The sequence below is a fragment of the Lithobates pipiens genome, unplaced genomic scaffold, assembly GCF_037356315.1.
Source record: "Lithobates pipiens isolate NorthernLeopardFrog02 unplaced genomic scaffold, aLitPip1_a1.2 Scaffold_19, whole genome shotgun sequence".
Classification (NCBI taxonomy): domain Eukaryota; kingdom Metazoa; phylum Chordata; class Amphibia; order Anura; family Ranidae; genus Lithobates; species Lithobates pipiens.
This window is the reverse complement of record NW_027507764.1, coordinates 144,065,104-144,078,786: the sequence shown is the minus strand read 5'-3', so window position 1 is coordinate 144,078,786 and position 13,683 is coordinate 144,065,104. Positions and strand designations below refer to the sequence as shown.

Sequence of the window (13,683 nt, the reverse complement as noted above, 5' to 3'; positions counted from 1 at the left end):
TGAAATTGTCCAAAATGTCTTGCTCTGCCTTAAGGGTTCCCTTTACTGGAGCTAAGGGGTCAAGCCCAACCCCTGAAAAACTTTTCCACACCATAATCCCCCCTCCACCAAATGATTTGGACTAGTGCACAAAGAAAGGTCCATAATGACATGGATGAGTGAGTTTGTGGTGGAGGAATTTGACTGGCCTGAGTCCTGACCTCCATCTGATAGAACACCTTTGGGATGAATTAAAGCGGAGACAGCGAGCCAGGCCTTCTCGTCCACATCAGTGCCTGACCTCACAAATGATGGTCAAACATTCCCATAGACACACTCCTAAACCTTGTGGACAACCTTCCCAGAAGAGTCAAAGCTGTTATAGCTGCAAAGGGTGGACCAACTCAATATTGAACCCTACGGACAAGGACTGGGAAGTCATTAAAGTTCATGTGCGTGTAAAGGCAGGCGACACAATACTTTTGACAATAAATTGTACATCCATGGATAGCAGAGGTTTCTGTGCGGAAAACTAACTCTCTGGTGCTCCCAGCACAGTGACTGTGCTGTCTTACAATGATCAGGAGCCAGTGGGATGGAATCCCCCAATCATGTGACCACTGTGACAGCCAATCACAGTGGTCATGCGATGTCCTTCCCACACCCCAGGCATAAAGAGACATTTAAAGGGACCCCAGGAAAGTGGATAAGCAACATTTACAGGGGCTGGGACAAACTTACTGACAGTGGAAAAGTCAACCATTTCAACCTTTATTCCAAAATAAAAATAAAAAACTGCTGCTGTAACTAATTAAGCATGTTAGCTTTAACTGATCTTTCATTTGTCAAGCGAAATTCCAGGAAATATCTTGTTTCCAAAATTACATTGGTCCAGCTTGATTCAATGTAAGCACACATATGTGATATCCGGATCTCCTAGGTGCCGCGTCAGCGGCTACAACTCTGTATACGGAATGTAGAAAGTTGCTTAATCTGTACAACCGCCATTTTTCTTTTCTTTCAATAAAAACAATGCATTCTCTAATTGAATGAAGTAAAGAGAAAGGGTTGATGACATCACATTATACACCTCTTCCAATCAGAGAATCCCTTGTATTCATTGAAAAAAATACACAGTGTTATCAGAATGGCTGTGGTGCCCATGAATTCCTGAGTGTGCAAAGGGGAGGTCGCTGGAGTAGCACCTGGAAAATCACTACACAGAGCACCAATTACTACAGTAAGTTTCAGCATTCCCAGCAGCCCTGCAGATATCAGACATGGATACTTACATCGAGCCAAGCTGGACCATGGAAAGTATGAAAAAATATATATGTAGCACTGACCCCCGAAGGAGCTGCTGGTTTGATTGGGGTACCGTTACCTTCTTCTCCTCAATTGGTGTCTAGGGGTTTCACATGGTAGATGGCCCAGTAATTTTTGAGACTGACGACAGATCCACATAAAGGGATTTTTATTTGCAAAAACGTAGACAACAAACAGTCTCTTAAGATAGGATCAGAGGGTTAGGAAGGAAGTTCAGGTACTCTTAATGTCAAAGTCAATAATGAAGGACTTGTTTACTTTGACTGAATCCAGAGAATAGCCATTCACAACATGATGATCACTCAAGTTGGATAGTCCCTCTCTCACAAGGCCTAGCAGCCAACAAGGTGCTTTACTCAGGAACAAGTCTCCGCCACAGACATTGTTGTAGAACATACAGGAATAAGTCTCTGCCACAGACGTTATTGTAGAACATGCAGGAAGAAGTCTCTGCCACAAACGTTATTGTAGAACATGCAGGAAACTAAAACTTGTAGAACACTCGTGTGTTACCTGGATCTTTCAGCCAGCTTGGCTATACCCACGAGACTGGATTCACTTAGGTACTTCAGCCCCACCAGGCTCTTGCTAAGAAGCCAACCCGTACGTGTCCTTCTTCTGAAGAGTCCTCCCCTGGATAGCTACGAAGTTACTTGGCCTCTCCATGACCGGAGATGGCACCCAAACACCTCAGAATCCTCTCTTTAGTTTCCTTGCCTCGGGCTAGCCAGCCCCGAGACAATAAGTTGGGTGGATCCACACCCCAGGCCATAGCCTTCCTGGGGGATGGTCAGGAGGACCAGGACCATGGAGTCAGAACATACTTCTGGACCGGAACCTCAAACCACATAACATCCGCATCTTAAGTACCCTCTCCCAGGAAGCAAAGCAAGAGTGACACTCCCAGTGGGCTCACAGAGAGAGTAACCTTCAATCATCCAACCAGACTGTGGTTCCATGCCTGCCAGAAGAGACAGTGCCCCCCAGTGGGCAGGTTGAACATCCTATAGTCCAGTCAGACTGATGCTGAGGTCCAAATTTAGAACAATTGTACCCAAACCAAACTGCAGTTCAGGTGTAACCTTAAATTTCAAAAACATAGCGCGTGTTCTTCAGGAGCCGGTGCTACACACTTCCCCTGCCAATTTAGACGATGTCCTCATCATCTGGGAAGGACAGCAAAAACCCAGAGACAACAAAAACTAGCTCTATCAAAAATGGAGTACCTGAACTTTTTGGTAGGAATGGAGAAAGGGAAAGAACAATAAAACTTTAAATATTATTAGAACATTGTTTAGCAACACAGAGGTATCATACATATAGAATACAACCCAAAACCTGTCTACCTAAACCACCCACTCTCCGGCAGATTGATAGATGTTCTTTGGTGAATCCAAAAAGAAAAAAAGAAGAAAACACACAGACAAGTTGCACACAAACTTATTGGAAGGCAGGGCTCCATCCCAATCTCAATGGAGCCCTCTCCCCTAAATGTAAAAAAAAAAATTTTCACAAGTAAAAGCAGTACTATTTGCGCCGACTCATGCCACCTAGTGGTATGAGTCTCCAAGGTGCAGTCTTTCCCTAGAACAGGTTCTGTGGTCAATAAGACAACCTTGGCACAGCGTTCTGTTCAGCTGGCCCTGTCTAACTACCCCACAGTTCCTGGATTTTTTTTCCCTTTCTTTGTTCAGGAAAAATTAGGGAAAAAGGTAAACTCTCCTTAAATTCAAGAGACAAGGTTCCAGTAGCTTTTCCTCCTACCAATAGAAACGTGGATCTGGTAATGTTAAGTCTTCCCCTCCTGCATCCACGGTGGTAATGAAATAAACGGCACTATCTTTGTCCGGTCGGCAAATTATAACTTTGTCCCCATAAATGTGCCGACTGTAACTCCAATGCTGCAGACATCCGACAAACCGTTCATAGTTCATACAGCTCTGGTGAAAAGGCCTTCTTGTGAAGGGGCTTTGGTACTTTTAAGTAGTTCCAAAAATCGCCCTTGTACCATGCCTCGCGGTTCTCCTCAATGACATCCATAATGTTCCTCGGAACATAAGGGAATTCCAGCCCAGTATTCATTTGCTACTCTTTTATTAAGGAGCCGCTGCGACCTTGCAAGCCTTGGCAGTGCGTAGGCACTTTCCTCCCCGGGAGGTATGCAGGAGTTTGGGGACCTTTGCACTAGCACGGCAGAGTCCTTTTGAAGTGTGGGCAAATTCACGGGTTTAGGGAGAGTCACATTCACCGTGATGGGGTTTTCCGCACTCAACATTTCACCCCCTGAAGTTAGGGATAACCAGCCCGAAACATCTGTACAAGTGGCGGCTACATCATCCCCTTTGGCCCATAACAACTCCTGGGACAGTGTTTCAAAAATGTCATTGTCCCCAGTATCTGACAAGGACTCTAACTCTGAGCCCCGGTACTCCTCTACCGGTAAATAATTCACCAAAGTTTTACTTACATTTTGAGTTTTCCCCGAAGCAACCTTCTTCCTCCGATTGGGTCCAGCCGGACTCGGTAGCGATCTTCCGTTGAGATTCCGGGAAGATTTTGTATGCCCCACTTTTTTCAGGGATGGTGGCTTCGGTAACAGTGGTAGAAGCAGTGTCCATCTGCTCCAAAGTGGTCTCTCCGGCAGTCGCAGTGGTAGAAGTAGCGGCATCTCTCTCAGGGGTGTCAGCAACAACAGGCATCACCGCTGTGGAAGGCCTCACTGAAGGAGCAAAAATGGCAGACTCATCGGTTGTCACACCCGTGGCCCAGTCCACGTGGTAGGCCCTTGGTAGCGCAATTGACTGCTCGACTTTAAAGAAGTATTCCCCACAGGCAGGACAGCGGACAAATGGCCGGGGGTTCATGAACAGTCCTTTACACTTTCCGCATAGCATCCCCAGGGCCTCAACATCTCCCAATGTGTACAGGACAAACCGCCCTTGAGGGGCCAGGCGAATCCCTGTATCGGTCAAAGTAGCTCCCGGGAGTCTCACACCCAAGAGACCTTCTCCTGACGGCATACGAGGTCCCATGCTGGGTGGCATTCCTGGAGCTTGAAACATTTTCACGTTAAAAGTTTCCTTTCTCCGCATCCAAACAAAGCAACCTGCTTCTTCCTCTCCCAAAACACACTCACGCAGTGCCTCGTGCAGGGAAACGAAACAGGCCAGATTCCTCCCACTGGTTCCTTCGGCTGCGCAACTCGATGGATTTTTCCAGGCTCCTCCCACGCTTATGCACCAACAGTGGAAGTCCATCATTTCACAAGGTGGTGTAGTAAAAAAAAAAAAAAACAACCCTCTGTCCTGTATTCACCGTGTATACAGTTCTTTCGAGGGGTAACGGTAAATCCCGGACTACGATCCCCATATGTAGCACTGACCCCCGAAGGAGCTGCTGATTTGATTGGAGTTACCGTTACCTTCTTCTCCTCCATTGGTGTCTAGGGGTTTCCTGTGGTAGATGGCCCAGTAACTTTTGAGACTGACGACAGATCCACATAAAAGGATTTTTATTTGCAAAAACGTAGACAACGAACAGTCTCTTAAGATAGGATCAGAGGGTTAGGAAGGAAGTTCAGGTACTCTTAATGTCAAAGTCAACAATGAAGGACTTGTTTACTTTGACTAAATCCAGAGAATAGCCATTCACAACTGGATGATCACTCAAGTTGGATAGTCCCTCTCTCACAAGGCCTAGCAGCCAAAAAGGTGCTTTACTCAGGAACAAGTCTCTGCCACGGACGTTGTTATAGAACATACAGGAATAAGTCTCTGCCACAGACGTTATTGAAGAACATGCAGGAAACTAAAACTTGTAGAACACTCGTGTGATACCTGGATCTTTCAGCCAGCTTGGCGATACCCACAAGACTGGATTCACTTAGGTACTTCAGCCCCACCAGGCCCTTGCTAAGAAGACTACCCATACGTGGCCTTCTTCTGAAGAGTCCTCCCCTAGATAGCTACGAAGTTACTGGACCTCTCCATGACCGGAGATGGCACCCAAACACCTCAGAATCCTGTCTTTAGTTTCCTTGCCTCGGGCTAGCCAGCCCCGAGACAATAAGTTGGGTGGATCCACACCCCAGGCCTTAGCCAGGACCAGGACCACAGAGTCAGAACATACTTCTGGACCGGAACCCCGAACCACGTGACATCCGCATCTTAAGTACCCTCTCCCAGGAAGCACAGCAAGAGTGGGCGGGCTCAGAGAGAGAGTAACCTTATGACACCCAACCAGACTGTGGTTCCATGCCTGCCAGATGAGACAGTGCCCCCTATGGCCAGGCTGAACATCCTATAGCCCAGTCAGACTGATACCAAACTGTGTTTTTTCATTGCAAGAAGAACACAAGAAAATTTTTTCCCTTTAAATCCTGTGGGACTTTTCACACCATTGTGTTACTGGTGCAGTGCATTTTGAAAAGTCCTGCATGCTGTATCTTTGTTGCAGTTTTAAAAACTGCACCAAAAACACAGCTTCCTATTGATACAAAAGGAAAATTGTGGTAAAAACGCACTTTGCATTTTGAGTGCATTTTTGAGACATATGTCTATTTTTCACAGGTGCAGGCAACCCAAAAACGCACCAGAAGCACACAGCAAACTTATCTGAAACACAGCAAAATAGTTTTTACCGCAATTTTGCTACAGAGTAGTGTGGAAGTACCCTTATGGCTCAGGCAGATGGGGTTCTTTTTATCCATTTTAATATAGTGCTGATAAAACACGTGTTTGACACGAAAATCCTTCTTTTCCTGCAGCTCAAACACACCTCAACAGGACCCGCTGTGTTCTGAAGAAACAGAACACAAAGTAGGACAACTGCAGCCTCTGAACTGTCAGCTACACTATAACATTGAAGTCAAAGAGTGTTTTATGTGTATTTCAAATGCAGAAAAATAATTCCACTCACCATGAGTCCTTGACCTGTCTGACTGCAAAAGTAGTAAAATAGGAGCAACCATAAGTTGAGTACATGAGGTTTTGGGAGTACCGGAGGGATTTTTGCAGAGCCTGGGAACTCCAAATCTGCCATTTAGCTTTAAAGTCAGAGCTGAGTCCCACGATCTTCTGCCTCAAGTACCTTGTAATTGGTCCTTCTCAGGGCCGTCTTTAACACAGGGCAAAATGGGCAGCTGCCTGAGGTCCAGTCATTGTTGTGGGGTCCAAAGCAGCTGCCCCTTGAGCCCTCACTTCCCACAAACAGTTGATAAGTGGATTCGGGAGGGCCCAAAAAATGTTTGCCCAGGGTCCAATCAATATTAAAGATGGCGCTGGTCCTTCTATGTGGCAAACTGCTTCCCTGACCAATAAGGTGGCAGGAATGGGCAAGTCAGAGCTTCAACTTTAAATATCTGAAGCAGTTTTAGTTTACAGAATAGAAAGCTAAGGCTACATTTATATGGCTGCACAGGGGAGGTCACCAGCACAAATCAGTAGATTACTGCCAGAGGTTCTGAACACTGCTTGCAGCTATCAGATATATACGCCGTACAAATCAATAGCCATTGCTGTTCTCATTTAACTGCTCACCTGAGAAGTGGAATGTAAACAGAGCCTCTGACTGTGTGCATTCAGGGATGGAATTTCTGAGGCGTTCTGTCCGCGGGTATTCAGTCAGTTTGTATTCGGCCAGAGCACAGTGTTAGTGTGCCCAGAGGTGGCATTTAGTCAACTCTGAATGCAACAAACATATATACTATCTGTCCGTGTGCATGTAGCCTCAAACATCTGTTTATCTATTGTTCTGTAGTATAATAGTGTATATTCGGCAGTAAATCAAGCATAAATACTACACATTAGGAGATACTACCATTTGAATTATATTGTATTTCACATTCCAAAAGATCAATATACTGTAAGCTGTTAATAAAGAACAAATGCAAGGTGATGCTATTTTCTAAAAGTAGTATAGAATTAGAACAGCTTTCCTGTAACAGGATATTTATTAGTAAATTGTATTTATTGATTAGATTTAAATATTGCTCCAGATACAACCTCTGTTGCTTTGATATATACGTCTAGACAAAGAGATAATGCCATACAGACAATACTCACAGTATGATTTCCAAACGGGGGGTTGGTATTCCTCGGCATCTACAACAGAAGAAGAAATCAATCTGTTAGTGAACTGTGCTGGGAAGTGAACCGATTCGTGGTTATCTGGTAGGAATTGTTCCTAGTTGAATAAACAGATCAATAACTGAAAATTGCTACAATCAAATGCTGAACAAGAAACCTGAGTTTAAAGGAAACCTGTCATGATGAAATAACCTTCAGAAAATACTGGCTGCAAGGCTATTATGACCCACTTGCTCTTCGGTACCTTATTAACCAGAAACAAATACGTAGACTAGATACGTTGAATTTTCTCTGACTTTGCTTATAATCAAAGCTATTCCAGAATAGGTGGACCAGGAAGTACTTAGACCTCAGATGGTCAGCATAGCAGCCTGACAATTAGCCTTTTCAGAATGATGATTTTAATGATTAATACATGATTAATACATATTTCTGTATGGAAAGCTTTACCTTAAAGAAAACATACTGAGGAAGTATAGAGGCTGCCATTGCTGACCTACCTCCCTTTTAAAAATACTAGTCCCCTGTCTGCCTTGCTGATCCAGTGCCTTCAATGTCTCAGGCACTCACCCGCACCAAGACTTCCTAATCTACAATTTTTTTTTCCAGGTCAGTATGCTATAATCTCAAGAAGGCAAAACAGCAAGCCAGCATTTCCAGAAGGCAGTCAGCAACGGCAGTCTCCATATTTGGATTAAAAACAGCATATGACCCTTTTTTCAGCAACACAGTGCACCACAACACCTAGTATATCCATTGTAGTGCACTGCAATCATTGTTTTCCCCTGTGGGTTGGAGAACCAATAACAATGAATAGCAATTGCTACTATTAATTTACTGATGGCCATTTTTTCGTACTTGGCTGCTCTTGGGTTAGAGTAATTAATCTATATATATGTAAAGTGCTGGGTAAATTGTCAGTGCCATATAAATACCTGTAAAAAAGAAATAATACAATTATAGCTGCTATTACTCTTCTGTATATACATGTTACAGTGGCATTTGTGCAGATAGGTTTATGCTCTATTACACTGGAACATACAGGATGTCCTACTAGAAATATTGTGCACATAAGACCAGGTAAATACTTTATTGGTCTGGAAGAGTAGGAATGGAGAACAGAGAAATATAGAGTAGAGGAAACCCCTGTTAAGTCTAAGGAAGTAAGAGCTACCATGGTATGTTACCTTTGTGCTCAAAAATGTTGTTGTAGAAGTTTTGGGCACATGCAGTGCCAGCACAAGCAAAAAATCAAACCCTAAAAGACACCCAAATGTTGATAAAGGTAATTCTAATGGCGCGTACACACGACCGGATCTTCCGGCAGACTAGGTTCGACAGGATCAGTCCGTTGGACAATACGATCGTGTGTGGGCTAGTCCGATCATTTTTGGGGAAAAAATCAGAGGGAACTAGAAATAAAACATGTTTCAAATATTTCCGCCGGACTCGAGTCCAGTCGAAAAATCCGTTCGTCTGTATGCTAGTCCCACGGACCAAATACGATCACATTCAAAACGAACCGACTTTCGAACGGACTTGGTCCGTTCGTTTGTGGCCAAGTCCGTTCAGTCGGAAAGTCCGTCGGACCTCATCTGAAAGTCCGTCGGACCTAGTCCGTCGAAAAAGTCCGGTCGTGTGTACGCGGCATAACAGCCAAAACATGTCACACCAAAACATATAATGAAATAAATCAATTAAGCTTCTGTTATCCTAGAACATATAACTCTAAAGATTAAATGAACCCCTAAACTCAAAGCCCAACTTCGGGAAACGTAAAAATGATTCCTTGCAGTGTGGGCACTAAATTGCTTGTTTAGGTCCAGAGAACTTGTTAAAGTATATTTACTGCACTGGATGTAATGATGCCGAAGGACAGTCACCGCAAGAGAATTGGAGAGTGATACCTGCCTGGGTGGTAGAGGATCAGGTAAATAAAAATACTTTTCCTCACCCTTCGACTAAGCGAGCAATAAACACTTGCAGCGCGGGTGCAGCCCCGCACATCACCGCACGGGTGTTCTGATTACAGTGTAGATATAAGAGCTGTATGTGATCAGATCCTGGATCCATCTATCCCATCAGGAGGAGATTTTTATAGGCACGGAATGCATTAATTAAGAAATAATCATTTGTATTTATATCTATATTTATTTCTTATTTATTTATGTATAAGGTGTATTTATTACAGAGAATTTATTTATTTATAATTCACATTTATGTTTAATTCAGAAATAATAATATTAAGAAATAATAATTTATATTTATATCTATATTTATTTCTTATTTATTTTATTTATGTATAAGGTGTATTTATTACGGAGAATTCATTTATTTATCATTCACATTCACATTTAGATTTAATTCATTTATTTATACACACAGCTACTTTTTATTAATTTATTTACACGATTATTGATTTTTATGGCACAAGAATATTGTATTGAGTATTGATATTAGCGCACTAATAATTTATATAGTTTTTTTGCATTTGTACTAGTGAGGGATCACTGATATTTGGTGCAGCTTTTATTATTATCAATATCAATTTGAGTATTTTTCACCACACCAGCGCTTGAGTACTTTGCACTAAAGAAAATACCAAATTTATGGTTGGACAGGAATAAAAGGGAATTCTTCGAACAGTGACACCTTTTCTAGTGACTGTGGTGGCAACCTTGTAGGGTAGGGATTTACTCTCATTTCCTATTTTGACTAAAAAATGGCCTACAAGGTTCTAACTCTCCCTTACTCTATTTTATGGGAACCACGGAGACCTAAGACACCAAGGGTTGTAAACCTTCGTGTTTTTTCACCTTAATGCATCCTATACATTAAGGTGAAAAAACACCTGGCAGTGACCGGCTCCCCAACCTCCACCCCACCCCCCCCCCCCCCCCCCCCCGGTTAATTTACAGAAGCCCTGACCTGACAGGGACATGCTGTCTCTCTGCCCGGGGTTCTCATCTCTTGATTGGATAGACTGCAGTCATTGGCTCCCACTGCTGTCAGTCAAATTTAATGATGCTGGGGGCGGGGCTGAGTCATACATTCGGCAGCTATGGACGCTGAATGCTAGATTTGTGAGTGCGCCCGCAAGGTAATCCCCTCAGGAGACCACTTCTCCTAGGGGGTTATCTGATGTGGGGAGGAGCCGCGAGAGCCACCGGGGGACCCCAGAAGAGCAGGTTCAGGGCCACTATTTGCAAAACGAGCTGCACAGTGGAGGTAAGAGCCCATTCACACAGGGGCAACACGACTTGTAGGCGACTTGAGTCAGGCTACTTGGACACGACTTGACAGCGGCGACTTGGGACGACTTCAAAACGACTTGTGATGACTTCAAGCGCGACTTGGGACGACTTACAAGTCGCCCCAGGCCAGGCGACTTTTGCCGCGGCCAAGCAGAGAATGAGCTCAAGGGGAAACTCCACGGCAAATTTCTGAAAAAAATTTGGCGTGGGTTCCCCCTCCGAGAGCATACCAGGCCCTTAGGTCTGGTATGGATTCCAAGGGGAACCCCCTACGCCGAAAAAAACGGCGTGGGGGTCCCCCCCAGATCCACACCAGACCCTTATCCGAGCACGCTACCCGGCCGGCCAGGAAAGGGGGTGGGGACGAGCGGGCGGCCCCCCCCCTCCTGAGCCGTACCAGGCCGCGTGCCCTCAACATGGGGGGGTGCCTTGGGGGAGGGGGGGGCGTGCGGCCCCCCCCACCCCAAAGCACCTTGTCCCCATGTCGATGAGGACAAGGGCCTCTTCCCGACAACCCTGGCCGTTGGTTGTCGGGGTCTGCGGGCGGGGGGCTTATCGGAATCCGGGAGCCCCCTTTAATAAGGGGGCCCCCGGATACCGGCCCCCCACCCTATGTGAATGAGTATGGGGTACAATGTACCCCTACCCATTCACCTGTGAAATAAAGTACAAAAAAAAACACAACACAGGGAAAAAATATTTTATTGCACAGCTCCGGGGGTCTTCCGTCTTCGGGGGTCTTGTCCCCCTCTTCGGTTCTTCTGCCGGGCCACCGCGCCTTTTTATAGCTCTTTTGCAGGCGGTGGCCCGGTCTTCTGTCGCCGTCTTCCGTTCTTCTGCCGCCGCCTTCGGTTCTTCTGCCGGGCCACCGCGCCTTCTTATAGCTCTTTTACAGGCGGTGGCCCGGTCTTCCGTCGCCGCCGCCGCCGCCGCCTTCCGTTCTTCTCCTTCTTCTTCTCCTGGAGATGTTGACTCGACGAGCTCTCCGGCCACAATGCCAGGGACGCGCTCCGCTGCCTCTTATATAGGGACAATGGGGCGGTGTCACATGGGTTGATGTCACATGGGTTGGTCACATGGGTTGATGTCACATGGTGACCCCGCCCCCTTACCATGTGACATCAACCCATGTGACCAACCCATGTGACATCAACCCATGTGACACCGCCCCATTGTCCCTATATAAGAGGCAGCGGAGCGCGTCCCTGGCATTGTGGCCGGAGAGCTCGTCGAGTCAACATCTCCAGGAGAAGAAGAAGGAGAAGAACGGAAGGCGGCGGCGGCGGCGGCGGCGGCGACGGAAGACCGGGCCACCGCCTGTAAAAGAGCTATAAGAAGGCGCGGTGGCCCGGCAGAAGAACCGAAGGCGGCGGCAGAAGAACGGAAGACGGCGACAGAAGACCGGGCCACCGCCTGCAAAAGAGCTATAAGAAGGCGCGGTGGCCCGGCAGAAGAACCGAAGAGGGGGGCAAGACCCCCGAAGACGGAAGACCCCCGGAGCTGTGCAATAAAATATTTTTTCCCTGTGTTGTGTTTTTTTTTGTACTTTATTTCACAGGTGAATGGGTAGGGGTACATTGTACCCCATACTCATTCACATAGGGTGGGGGGCCGGTATCCGGGGGCCCCCTTATTAAAGGGGGCTCCCGGATTCCGATAAGCCCCCCGCCCGCAGACCCCGACAACCAACGGCCAGGGTTGTCGGGAAGAGGCCCTTGTCCTCATCGACATGGGGACAAGGTGCTTTGGGGTGGGGGGGGCCGCACGTCCCCCCCTCCCCCAAAGCACCCCCCCCATGTTAAGGGCACGCGGCCTGGTACGGCTCAGGAGGGGGGGGGGGCGCCCGCTCGTCCCCACCCCCTTTCCTGGCCGGCCGGGTAGCGTGCTCGGATAAGGGTCTGGTGTGGATCTGGGGGGGACCCCCACGCCGTTTTTTTCGGCGTAGGGGGTTCCCCTTGGAATCCATACCAGACCTAAGGGCCTGGTATGCTCTCGGAGGGGGAACCCACGCCAATTTTTTATCAGAAATTTGCCGTGGAGTTCCCTCTTGAGAGCTGATAATTCTGTCAAAGGGATAATTGAAATCAATGGGTACCGGTCGCCTACAAGTCGGATAGAAGTAGTACAGGAACCTTTTTTGAAGTCGGAGCGACTTCAGTAGTGTGCATTAAGACGGCTCTCATTCACTTACATTGCTTTTTAAATGTTGTCCGACCTGAGGCGACCTGAGGCGACTAGGGGCGACCTGAAGTCGGATCAGGAGTTGCCCCTGTGTGAATGGGCTCTAAGTATGATATGTTTGTTATTTAAAAAAACAAAAAAAACTAACCCTTACAATCACTTTAATACTCCAACTCAATCAATAGCCCATTTCCCCAGACAACAATAACAATAAACATGTTCTTTAATCTGGCTCTACCATCATTACTACTGACACAAGCCTGAACATTTTCACAGTAAAAGCAGTTGATTAAATAATTTATTCCTTTTTTATTTTTAAGACTTCCAAAGAATGTTAAACTTCTTGTGTTCTCCATATTTATTATTTACATCACTGTAATATATTTTGCCGAGCTGTGCATTCAAAGGAGCAATGTAACAGGCAGTGAAAGAGGATAAAGAGTCCTGCTCATTAGAACAGTCTGAAGATGTGAGAATTGAGCCATAAACCATAAGTGCTGGTTTTGTACACCAAGATAACAATTACTACAGAAGACAATGCAACGTCTGAGAAACGTAAACCAGGGTTGCCAGGTATGATCAACAAATAACCCAGCACTGGTTCACAATGTGCCAAAAACAGCCAATAACAGAATATAAGAGCTGCCTAAATAAATCAGATGTGATCATTTGTTTAAGAGGAACTGCAGTCTGCTCACATAATTTGTAATAAAATCATCTTTGCCATTCTGAAGCTTCCCTCTAACCACTTTGCATATTATTTTATATATACTTTGATTCTGTACTAGCTAAATATGCTGCAGAAATCTCCCTCCACTAAGTCTATCTGCAGCCATTTTAACCCTGGGCAACTGAAG

At 45.8% G+C, this 13,683-nt stretch overlaps 1 protein-coding gene across 2 annotated transcripts in view; it reads right to left on the bottom strand.

Annotated features, from left to right (window-relative positions):
• CHN2 (chimerin 2) overlaps positions 1–13,683 on the bottom strand; it is a 465,335-nt gene that overhangs the window by 293,538 nt on the left and 158,114 nt on the right. Inside the window, exon 2 of one of the 2 annotated variants that reach the window (XM_077491359.1) lies at positions 7,368–7,406. In XM_077491359.1, coding sequence (XP_077347485.1) covers positions 7,368–7,406 — 39 coding nt within the window. Of the gene's footprint in view, positions 1–7,367; positions 7,413–13,683 lie in introns of those variants that run through there. The other variant, XM_077491360.1, reaches the window with a different exon arrangement.